Raw genomic sequence first — 12,507 nt, forward strand, 5'->3', positions numbered from 1 at the left:
ACTGTGATTATGTCCCAATGATGTAATGTGAGGAGTCTTTCATTTGTTATCAATGATGAAATGGTTGTTTAACTGAATTATTACTTCTGTTGGCGCATCGGCTTCTGAGTGGAAAGAATTTCCCTTTACAAATGATGTAATAGTCATTCATTTTATTTAGAAGGCGATGTGTTAATACGGATGTGATTTTGTATGTCCTGGGTTTCCTTGACCCTTAGTATCCTCTTTCAAATGGAGTGAGTTTCCATTCCCATTTCTTTTTGTGTTAGTCATTTACTCCATTTGGTAAGAGGATATTAATGTCATAGGATTCAATGATGAAAAACAACTAATAACTGAGAATAACAACAATGATGTAATTATGTTGCATCGATGATTGGAATTGTTGATTCATGAATAAAACATGAATGTGATTATGATGAACACAACTAAATTATGATTAACAACAATAAATTCATTCATTCATTCAATCTTCCAAAAGATATGTTGCTTCCAAAATGTTTTGCCTACATGTGATGCTTTCATTCAAGCTTACAAAAGTGACATAATATTTGTTCTTGTTACTTTTAAAACATGTCCCCAAAATACAAAAAGTAATCTATCTGTTTGTTCTTTGCTTCACTGATTTGCTTTCCATTCTTCAACAAGTTGTGTGCACTCATTCACAGCCCACCTTGGTGCCTTCACTTGTTCTGGAAGATTGCCCTCATCTTCTAAATTTTTTTTCTTGTTGTGTGGGAGTTGGTAGTTGTTGTCCCCCTTATGTTTTAGTATTTCATTTCCAACATATTGAAGTGACATCCACACATTAGATAGAGTCTTTGCATGCAGTTCATTAAATGAGTCAATCACTGCACCACTTAAATCTTCCACTGTTTTGGGCATCTTTTTGTGCATAAGTGACTGTATTGACATGAAAAACTCCAAGTCCAAGATGTTACAATCTGGACTCTTTGCTGGCTATTGAGTCAGTATAAATGTAAACCCATCTTGCTTGTAGTGTTGTTGTCATTCTTGATCAGATTGCAAAATGTGTGCCTTTGCATTGTCTTGAATGATGTAGATCACCTTTTCCCCGTCATGTGGTGGCCATTTCTCTTTAATTGTTGGGATTAAGTAGTTGATTAGCATGGCCCTAGTTGCAATCTGATTAACTGACTTAATTGGTTTTGTCTCAATTGTCCCCTTCACTCTGTTTTTGGATGTTCTCTTTGCTGCCACTGCATCTGTGAATGGAAATATACCTAGTTTTCCATCAAACTCACACTACCCATCTTCTCCCCACCTTGGTCTTGCTACTGCTTGCATGAACATGAACTTTGGTATCTTTGTTCTTGATTTTGCCTTTATGTGTGGAAATGGTTCATTGTTTGCTAAATAGACTCTTTGACTTTTATGCGTTAGATTTAACCATTTCTCATCTATGTGAATGAAATCATACATGTTGTAATATGTGGGATCATTTGGTATAGAGTAATCCATTATCAAACTAAGTACCCACCTCATCCTTGTCATCTTGCATTCTTCTGAAATGCCTGGATGCAAGGGACTTGAATGTGCTTTAATCTGTTTTCTTTTCACCATTCTCCAAACTGTTGTTGGTCCCAAATTCAGCATCTTTGCAAGATCTCTAATGTTTGTTCTGTCCCCCATGCCTATTGATGCTATAGATTCATATGTTACTTGAATTCTTTTCCTACCACAGTTGTGATATTTGCTCTCATAAAGATATGAATCCATAGCTGTCTTCTGTCCTTAGCTTTCTACCATATCCCTCTAATTGTCTTACTTGTGTAACCAAACTTTCTAACAGCCACCTCAATTGTCCAACCTTAATTCATTGTTAATTCTAGGGGTCTTAGGCTTATGATGATGCTGTTTTGTTTCTGTTTGATGTAGTGGAGATGGCGTGGACTCTTCTTGTGCTGGCATGTTCAAATCAAAAATAAATGGAACCAACTGTATATTTGATATACCTGATGTTTGGGTTTGCTGTGGTCCCACTTCACATTTATGTGGAACTTCTTGTGGCACTTCATTAAGATCTGGCACTTGTTGGTACTGCTCAAAATCCCCATATTCACGAGCATTTACTTCAATTTCAGCATGTTGTGCCACATCACCAGTTGCTTCATCATCATCAGATTCTGAATCAGAGTTCGTGCCGTCTCCATCATCATCAGAAAAACCGAGGAAGTCGTCCTGCTCTTGATCTGAAGCCATTAATGTCCCCTTGACTTTGTTGAATTTTAGTGAATTTTTTGCTGTTGGATTTCTTGTTAATTGGTACTCTCTTAAAGTGCTATGGTAGGAATTTGTATTTATGAGGGAATTTTGTAACAAAGTCAGCCCTATTTATAAAGGGTCTGTGCTTTTTTTAGTGAAAAGTTTTAGGGAAAAGTTTGGAGGGAAACTTTTGGAAGGAAATGTGAGGAGGGAAATGTGAGGAGGGAAATGGACTTTCTGTTTTGGGAAAGTCCTTCCCAGTCGTTTTTTTTCTATTGCTGAATGCTCTTTGGTTAATTTTATTGTTTGAGGAACCCCACCTCATCCACCTCATGTAAATTGTCCCCACTTGAATAAAATTTTTTTACTTCTGATTTTTGACTATTTTAATCAAATATCTCCCATTTCCCTTATTTATTTATTTATTTATTATTTTCTCTCTCCTTACTTCATTCTTTAAAAAAGAATCTTTACACACTCTTACGCACAATCATTTCTCACACAGAGTCATTTCTCTTACACCCAATCATTACAATTATACCATACAAACCAATATTACAGTTTTTTTTAAAATCACCCAAAATTCACTATGGGTAGAACAAATAGGAACGGAAGGAGTAGTAAAATATGCAAGTCAAACCCTCAAAACCTTAGACTGTATTTTTGTCGTCTTGTCGTTTGAGTGTGTATTTAAAAGAGTCAAAGGCCGCACGAGCTTGACTGTTAGTTGAGAGTAGCGAGGCAACACCAAACCCAGCAAGATGATCAATCATGTTTATCAGCCTCATTTTCACTCCAATTTTCTCTCTCCTACGAAACCCACAAAGGTATTCTTAATCTTTTCTTGCCACTTTATTTAATTCAGGATTCATTTCAGAAGTTACTAATTTTCAAATGCAGCATTTCAATCTACTTGCTTTGTATATTTTTATTCAATTATTTTTGGCTGATTATTATGTTAATAATTATATTTATATCTTGCTTTGTCACAGTATCTACTCTTTGTTGTTGTTGTTTTAATCACTAGAAAGTTAACGAAAAGGCAGAAATTTAGTATGGGTTTTGCATTTGAATTTAGTTGAATTATGTTTTGAATTTTATTAATTTTGATTGCAGTTTCTGATCAGGGTTTTATTAGATTGTAGTGTTGCCCTAGGTTTAGAAGACGGCTACTATTTACTTTGTTCTGACTTCTGACTGACCAAAATAGTTGGATTTGTTACCAGTAGTCTCGAGGTAAATCGAGTGCTTGAGCAACAACAATGGACGCCCAACATACATTACAAAATCTATCGCTTTTTTTGTTTTTTTTCTCATTTGAACCGTCTTGCTCGAGGAAAAAGAACCCTTTGGTATACCTAGAGCTAGGTTACCCGGTTACAAGAAAGATGGAGGTGCTAGCTGTCTTATAGTGAAATATTACCATTTATAGATACGGCATAAGAATTATTCTTATCGGGTTTGGTTTAGGTCAATTCGGTTTAAGTCGTGTTCACTGTTCAGTACATCTAATGTTCAGTTTGGTTCAGGTTATTTCAGTTCAGGTTATATTGTTGGTTTGTTGTCGATTCACATTTTACGAAAATTGAAAAACAATACGTCATTTAACGGATCTGTCTGCTTTAGATTGGTTCAAATTTTCCTTGCATACAGTTGGGTTCTAGTTCGGGTTTTCTAGGTTAGTTAATTGAGTACAATAGTTGTTCTTGCTAGTTTAGTTAATTGGGTACAAGAGTTGTTCTTGCTAGTTTACATGCCACAATAGGGTAAGAAGCTATTCTTCTAAGTCAAGTTCTAGCTTGTCAGGAAGAGAAATAACTGTTAGTTGTTGTTGTACAAGTTGAAGGTGCTCATGTACCTGATGACCACAAATTTCCCGAAACTTCCATTTGAGCTTGCTGCTAGATTATTTTATATTTTTATTCCAACTTCCACTAACTTCCATGATTCATGAGGTAGTGGAAGTTGTGGAACATTTCCCTCATTTTGTCATGAGATGGTAATAGTTGGTAGTGGTACGCTTGTTCTCTAATCAATTTGAAGTGCTTCCGAAATTTTTTAAGTTGAAAAGTAATGGTATAACCTGTAACTTTCTGATTTAGAGTTTTGCTGGAACATGTCATGAAGAGCACTTGTCCGATTCATACCGGAAAAAAAGATATACAGTTCTTTGACTTTTGGATTATGATAGACTAGATTAAAGTGGTTAATTGGTAGTGCGTTAGATTTATTGCAAAATTAGCAGACCGTTGTTGCATGCGGGATCAAGGATCTGTAATGATCTTTTCTACCAAAAGAAGGAGCTTTGTTAGAGGCAGTGAGATTATGTCTATCATGGAAGAAGAAATATCATGTAGTTTTAGTGCAACAAGTTTCACTTGTTCAAATGATGACATGTTTTTTCTGTGAATGTCACTCATCTATTTTAGTCTCACAGGAATTTGCTATATATTCGGGATTCTGATTTTCTGCACAAACAATAATCGAATGAACATGCCGAAGTAAACGATTGAGTTGGTTGTCCTGACTCCTGAGACTTCTGGTCAAAATGAAGTTGCTAATGCAAGCACAAACTAGTCTTTTGCTGGAGGGTCCAAACACATATACTATATTAGAGCCAAGTAATCTTTAGTCACTTTTCTGTATATTGTTGGCAATGGAGGTAAAGGGGATAGACCGAGTAGTCATAGCAAAGCCAGTTGCTTCAAGGCCGTCTTCTACTGGCTCGCTTCTTTCTGGTAACATCAATTCCTCACCACCACCTGGTAAAGCATGCTCTGAGATGGCAGTTGCTGCAATTAGGCCTAAAACAGTGAGGGTTAAGCCCACGATCTATCACTCTCCACAAGCCGAAAACATTCAGGCAAGTCTCATTCTCAGTTCCATGAAGGAAAATAATTTTCAGTGGATTATCTGTTCTGACCTTTGCTATACTCACTATCACAGGTCGGCACTTTATTTGGAGCAGCTCCTTATTTTTCATCTGATGACATGTCCGGGGTCCAAAATCAATCCACCATCTTCAAACCGCTGGCAAAGGTTGTCTCTAAGGAAACTGTTTCTTTCTTGCTCAGTATGGTTAGTATAAATCCTTCACACCTTCTAATTTTCATTTATGTTTCTTTTGGTCTTCATTCATACCATCACAAGCCTTTTATAGTTGTTCAATCGGATTTATGGGAGAATGAAGAAAGAGAGTGTGGGAGGGAAGGAGGCTAGGAGAAGTATAGGGGTGGGGTGGATGGAGCCGTGGAGGGCATCATCCTCTTTTGAAGAGATCTACCAAGACAGTTATAACTTATAAGGGTCTTAAAATCGATCTATTAAGTTATTCTAACGGTCATGATGGTTGTCTCTTTGGGATATTCTTGTTGTCTATGTTGCGTCCCCGGTTCCATTTGTTGGCTCTAAATAATGCCTTCTCTACTTATTGAGTTCGGATCCGTCATCATCTGTTAGTATGGTGACGAAGCTTATTTTAATTAACATCTATTACGTACTACCGCATTTTAAAATGTTCGCTTGATAGATTTCTCAGAGCCTCTCTAGTAATCTTCTATAGCTCTAATGGGATAGATGTAATTGTGAGATTCATACTAGGTGACCATTGTTGAGTCCTGACAATGAGATTCGGGTACTTCAAATAGATTATTTATTAATTTGACATAATTCACTTAGTATTAGGCTAACCTCATCCAATGGCTTGATTAATATAGCTGATTTAAAATCTTTCAGTTGTAACTGATGCTATTTGCTACCCCTTTTTTCTGGAGCAGGGAAATTCCAGTGTTACTCATCAACAGGCACTATTCCAGGTTGATGTGTCTGCTCAACAAGAAAAACATCTTTTATCCTCAAATCAGCATTCAAGTAATCTATCACAGGTTGAGATATGTCAATTGGTTGAGAACCCTACAATGGAGCAACAGATGTTAGACGGAGAGCCAAGAATGATGCCATCTTCTACAGCTGGTGCTGATCGGCCCTCTTGTGACGGGTATAATTGGAGAAAATATGGACAAAAACAAGTGAAGGGTAGTGAGTATCCAAGAAGTTACTATAAGTGTACACATCCGAAGTGCCTAGTGAAAAAGAAGGTTGAGAGATCATTAGATGGGCAGATAACGGAAATTGTCTACAAGGGAGAACATGACCATCCAAAGCCAGATCATGCCAAGGGTTTATTTTCCGGCACTAATAAAGATCACAATAATGGTGACCCCAAGTTGCATGACAATATTTGTGAGAGAAATGGAGGTCTCGAGAGATTGACGGAGAGCGAAAATGCAGTGCGATTGTCCACTCAGTCTACGTTCTCTGGAACCTGTGCCCCATTTTGTTATCCTGTTGATGCGGAAAAGCACTGTGCTAGTGACAGGACTGCCGTCAATTCTGCTGCACTTGATCGAAATTGTGAAGAAGTGGTCAAAGGATTAAAAGCTGATGGTGATAGAATAAAAAACAAGCGAAGGTAAGATGTGATTTTAATGGCATAGTAGCATAGTAGGTGACTCATGCATGTTTCACCAATAAGATGTGATTTTAATGCAAATAGTAACAGCCTAACAGGTAACAAGTATTAAAGTGTTAAATATGGACTTGTCTTACTTTTTTTTTGGTGATAGGAAACAGGATAATCAAAACAATGAAGCTGGAAAATTAGGTCAAGGTGTACAGGGGCCTCGTATCTTGCTGCAAAACAACACCGAGCCTGAAATCACGGGGGATGGTTTTCGCTGGAGAAAGTATGGACAGAAGGTAGTGAAAGGAAATCCATTCCCCAGGTTAGTACTTATGGTGTATTTAGTACAATTGTGTTTGGACCCAGCTTATAAGCCATGTGTAACCCGCCCCCAAGCCTATGGCCATGAGTATGTAACCTTGGGGGACACAGTCAAATTATCATCATGGACATCGCTCACACACACACGTGCCACAGTTGTACACACACTCGTACCCACTCATTAACAAAACAAAATTAAATGGATGCGGTTTAGGTTTAGGGTGTCTGGCTTTTGCGGAATTCCCCCTTTTGCAAGGCTTTGACTTTTCCTTTTTGCAAAATGTTGATTCCTCCGAGTTTACAATTTGATTCAACACAGAGAAGCATCAGCAGAGTTAGTGCCAAGAGGAGGACTAAAGCATGCATATTTCTGGTAGGAAACATCACTTTTGTAGACAAAGACGATTACATCACGAAAATACTTGCTAATTAGAAAGATGACTTAGCTTAGGAATAGGAGAAGGTTGGGTTAGCTTAGGAACTAAAGGGGAGAAGGTTTGAATTTATAATGCTCTACCCTTGCTAGGTATATGTAGTATTAAAACTAGTACTATATGCATCAATTGATTAATAAGGCTACCTTTAGCTTTGATTACAGATTTACAGTTGTGCAGCGGTTGACATTGTCCATTCATGCACAACCTATGTTACTCAGACTCTTCGTTTTACCTCAAGTACCCGTGTCGGATCCTCGACACTTGGACATGGGTATGGACACTCCTCCGACACTTCATTTTGGTCTAAAATCAAGGAAATTTTCCACAATTTAGCCGTGTCGGACACTTGGACACGTACTCGTATCCGACACTCATACCCGAGTCTGAGTAACATAGTGCACAACTAGAGAAACAGAGGAGTTTATACTATTCATTTGTTTTTATTTTTTAGATTTACTCCACTCTCGTTTTTCTGAACTTTTTTTTAATCTACACACTTTTAACTTACTAATTTTGGTATTTTTTATACAGTGGGACCACCCCTTTATTCTAACATAAACTTCTTTATGCATGCAACTATCACAATTATCTCTCCTTGAATTGCATGGGAGCCTTGGCTTTGATGAAAAGGGCAAGTGTGTAGATTAAATAACACCAGAGGGATTATAAATCTTTTAGGGCATTTGTGTTGGGTTTGAGGGTTTATTATTTTGCTGGAAACTAGTTATCTTTTGTTTGTTTTCTGAAGGTTGGAAATAAGTTTCATTAAGTTGAAATTAGTTTTCTTTCAAGGGGGAAGTATTTTCCTTTCTTTTGAGAATGATTTCCGTAAACATGCTTAAGATGTCGAAATTCCCAAAATAAGCCTTTTTTTAATATAATTCTCAATCTACCGTCCACGTCAACAAGCAAATCAGCCTTTTTTTTAAAAAAAAAATTGGTAAGTACAAAACAGCCATTTCAATTGGCTGTTTATAAATTATGTGGTGGACATTATTCCACTTCACTTGCCATGTAGAAACCAAGGGAAACGGCCAACTGAATTGGTGGTTTTGTCATGTAGGGATCTCAACCAATTATTAGGCGGTTCACTGTTGAGTCCGGGAAACCAAACTATTATTTTAAGAAAATTGATGACGTGGTAGATTGAGAATTATGTTAAAAAGGAGCGTATTTTGGGAATTTCGACATCCTTAAACTTTTGCTACGGAAATCGCTCTTCTTTTGACAAAAAGTATTTTCCTTTCGTAAATAAAAGAATTTGCCACATTGTCCTCCATATCTCCTGCCTGTCCGTTTTGTCCCTTCCTCTCCATTTCTCGTTTTCCCTTCCCATCCATAGACTATTCTATAAAGTTTGAAACTTGAGTTCTAATTTAAAAAAACATTATGTAACCACTAATTCAGATGGAGATAGTAATAAATAATTATGTCACGATTAGAAGAACAAGTCACCATATTTTGTGGAGAAACGTTTTTTTCCAAAATGGAGAATGGTTTGATTAGGTCTATATCTATGTTTAAAAGGAGCCTGAACGTCAAATTTTGTATTAATGCAGAAGTTACTATCGTTGCACCAGCGTCAAATGCAATGTACGGAAGTATGTGGAAAGAGCATTGGATGAACCTAGTGCATTCATCACAACTTATGAGGGAAGGCATAACCATGAAATGCCGATAAAGATCATGAATTATTCAGCAGTTGCTGAGCCAAATACCCAAGCCCGTACTAGTAAAGATAAAAGGTAAATATAATTAAATTATGTGATACTTGTCAGCTTAATTCAGGATATGGAGCATTATATTTGGATGCTTCAGGACCCTTGATATCAACTCTGATGTTAGTGCATGTTAAATAGATTTATATCAAGTTATGAGATATCCCTTGTGACTATTTCTCCATATGATTTATCGAATGTCGTGTAAGATTTGTTTGAAACACATTGTGTGATGAAGTAGATATTCCTGATTGAATGTTTAGAGGCTCCTTTTTGTATGACGCGAGTTCGAGCCTTCAAGGAAATGTGATGATTGTTGATAATTTTATTGCTTATTATGGAGTATATAAATAAATAAATAAATAACTGATGGAAATTAGCTAGTTTATGGATAATGGATATGAACCCAAAAAAGTGGAGTAGTTCCTGCATTGTTTTCAAATTAGACCTACCTAAGAATAATTGCTTTAAAAAACATCTAAAAGATTAAGTGAAATAAGGATGTAATTGTCAAAGTAAAATGAACAGAGAAAATTAATCAAATATTTCAAAATTTTGTGAAACGCTAGCCAGTAGCCACCAGGCCCTCCACCCCTCTCTCGTTGAAGCTCCTAGCCTACTAGTTGTTAGTGGTGGTAGCGCCGACAGCCGAATTGGCTCCTCCGGTCAGCTTGAGATAATATTGAAGGATACCCCCTAACTTGGGATAATATTGAAGGATGCCCCCTAACTTGGGATCTATGGTGTCAATTTATCATAATTTATTATTCTTCTTTGTTGGTGAATAGAAAGAGCTTTTATGACAAAATCAACATCTTGTTGAACTCACAACATATCATATTCTTCATGTCAATTCGGCTGAAAATTGTGGATACTTAACTTGCCGGATTTTCTTTTTACTTATTCAATATTAGATAATTAGTTTAAGTATGTATTGTGTACTCTGAAATTCGATATAAATACCTATATGGGCTACATCGCCTTCTCTAAAAAATTATTTTTATTTTGCAGGATGCATGGATTTAGATCCTCCCAGTGAGCACCTATTTAACAAATAATGGTTTGTTTTGTACATATTGTGTAGTCATAAGTCATAACATGAGAAGACTAGTCATCCATGACCCATCTATGGAGAACTAAGGAGCAGGTCTCGGTATTATTATCGAGGGTTCGAGAAATGGAAGCTTTCTAACTTGTGGAATGTGGAGTCATTTCATTTTGTGTTGATGAAACGCCCTTTCCGATCTGCATTTTAATCGATCTTGGAAAAAATGGAATCTATAGGGCTTTTTTTTAGACCACCCTAATTAAGTAATGGTTTGTTTGGTACATATTGTATTATTGTGTAAGAAATTATACCAAGGATCTTAATGTACAAGATTATTAAAGGCTCTTTGCAATTGTGACTCTCTTTTCCTTATTGTCCTTTGGTCAATGGTCCATTTCATTTTCAATATTGGTGTAAAAAGTACAATTAGCTCACGGAACCAGAGTTGATCATGTTTCAGGCCATGCAGGCCCATCATCACTCATGTACTAAGCCTGCATGCTCCAACGGGTCGTGTTTGGAACGGGCCAAGGATATGTCGTGTTGGATTTATGCCTATTATCCATAAAAGAGGCGTATGCGCAACTCGTCTCATGTGCCATGTTTGATTGGGTCTTGCTGTGGCACGGACTTCCTTACTAATATTAGTTTTGGATTATATGGTTAAAAATAAGTGTATCGACTAACTGGTGTGTGGACTGACCCGTCAAACCCGTGCCAAATTTCAAAAATGGGTGTCCAATTGTCCATGCATGACACATGGCCATCGATGTTCTTCTAGTATCGCGTTAGGCTAACAACAGGCTCGTGCAGTGTCGCGGGCTTAAACAAACAATGTACTAGCCTGCCGGCTTGGGCCGTGCCCAACTCTAGAACCCCTCGTCTATTTCTACTAAAGAGCAACTATAATGGAAAGTTATAAATGTCGTTGGGTTTACTACACTTGTAGTTGTATTATAAAACAAGAAAATTTGCATAATGTAATGCCACGTACCCTAGAACTCTAGAAGTGTAAATTGGATGGACTTGGATATTTGTGTCAAGTCCAGTAATATTTCCATTACCTATCATTGTTGCAAGGCTCGAACCACATGGAACAACTTGTTGAACAACTATTATACGAGAATTGGCACCAATGAGATTTTGGTTTAATGGTTGAGAATTGAATTGCCAACTTAGGAAGAGAAATTCAAACAACCAAAATCCCAGAAAAACAGTAACTTGTCCGATTTGAGATCCCATCTAAGAGCGAAAAGTAGACTTGCATCCTAAAATCCCGCGAAATGAAAGTGGAGATGGAAGGATAGAGGGGCGAAGATAGGAAGGTACTTCTATAACGGGGATTTGTTTAGTGGGAAGAAAGGAGGAAAGGCAACGAGACTCTTTCTTAGGGCTTGAAAGCTTCTAGTTTTACCAGTTTATTTCGGTGTTGCTCTATCCCATATCCTTCTAAATATTCGAGAGACATACAATGTCCCTAAGGGCCTTGTTGACGGCAACGTCTAGTTGTTAATTCAAACTACTAGTCTGGAAGTCGAAACCTAGAACCGAACACATTTTTCTGATGATGAAAGGTACTTAGGTAGAGAGAATGGTTTCCCTAAAAAAAAAAGGTAGAGAGATCGATTAATGAACTTGCCCATAGAGACAATGATAGACGGAACATCTACTATAGCGGAATAGTACCAATAACAACCACAAGATCAAAGTCAACTAATTAATAAACATCTTTTCGCCTCTCACTAGCGATAGAGAATATCTCAGCCTGACTGTTCCACAATGTCATTACTACAGTGTTGGACTCCCTACGGAATGGTATAGAATTCTACCGTCGCAACCAAACCACCAACACTGCCGATCGTACGAAAATTCTCGTCAACCTAAAAAACGAAAACTAAAAATGTGCATGAATCGTGATGAATTCCTAATCACGATTTTACCTAGGCGAAATTAGCTGATGATCCCGACTTTACCTAAGTGGAATAAGGATGTGGTGGCGATATGGTGGATTAATATATTATTATTATTATTATTATTATTATTATTATTATTATTATTCTTATTTTATTATTATTGTTATTATTATTATCAAATGCTAACAAAGTCAAATATTTTACAAATAGTTAGTGGGCAGCCGAGATACAATCTGGGCCCCCACTCCCCTGGCTATAGTAAAGCCTATCCTAGTGAAAATATAAGCAACAACACGAGCCCCAATGTCCTGCGTTCTAGAAAACTTCTGAATCCGCTTCAACAACGCAACAACATCCTTATCCAGCTCCCCCAAAGAAGAGA

The 12,507-nt window shown here is 37.1% G+C and overlaps 2 protein-coding genes across 4 annotated transcripts; one reads left to right on the forward strand and one right to left on the reverse strand.

Moving 5' to 3' along the window:
* Positions 1-618: 618 nt before the first annotated feature.
* LOC130463374 (uncharacterized) lies at positions 619-1,740 on the reverse strand. The gene is made up of 3 exons (XM_056832483.1): positions 1,392-1,740; positions 1,069-1,226; positions 619-960 (listed from the first exon to the last, which is right to left on the reverse strand). The coding sequence occupies exons 1-3, from the start codon at positions 1,738-1,740 to the stop codon at positions 619-621; spliced, it is 849 nt and encodes a 282-aa protein (XP_056688461.1).
* A 1,162-nt stretch (positions 1,741-2,902) lies between these two features.
* Positions 2,903-10,586, forward strand: LOC110791204 (WRKY transcription factor 44). 3 transcript variants are annotated; one of them, XR_008923155.1, is made up of 8 exons: positions 2,903-3,053; positions 4,664-5,089; positions 5,173-5,265; positions 6,003-6,697; positions 6,852-7,010; positions 7,608-7,717; positions 9,006-9,191; positions 10,176-10,586. XR_008923155.1 is itself a non-coding variant. In XM_021995953.2 (7 exons), exons 2-7 carry the CDS (start codon positions 4,883-4,885, stop codon positions 10,201-10,203), a joined length of 1,407 nt encoding a protein of 468 aa, XP_021851645.1. In that variant the 5' UTR covers positions 2,904-3,053; positions 4,664-4,882; the 3' UTR covers positions 10,204-10,586. The 3 variants fall into 3 exon arrangements, 1 of the variants encoding a protein (XP_021851645.1); XR_008923154.1 differs by having other exon boundaries at positions 2,904-3,053; positions 5,173-5,304; XM_021995953.2 differs by lacking the exon at positions 7,608-7,717 and having other exon boundaries at positions 2,904-3,053; positions 5,173-5,304.
* Positions 10,587-12,507: the final 1,921 nt, after the last annotated feature.

This window comes from Spinacia oleracea, chromosome 6 (genome assembly GCF_020520425.1).
Source record: "Spinacia oleracea cultivar Varoflay chromosome 6, BTI_SOV_V1, whole genome shotgun sequence".
NCBI lineage: Eukaryota > Viridiplantae > Streptophyta > Magnoliopsida > Caryophyllales > Amaranthaceae > Spinacia > Spinacia oleracea.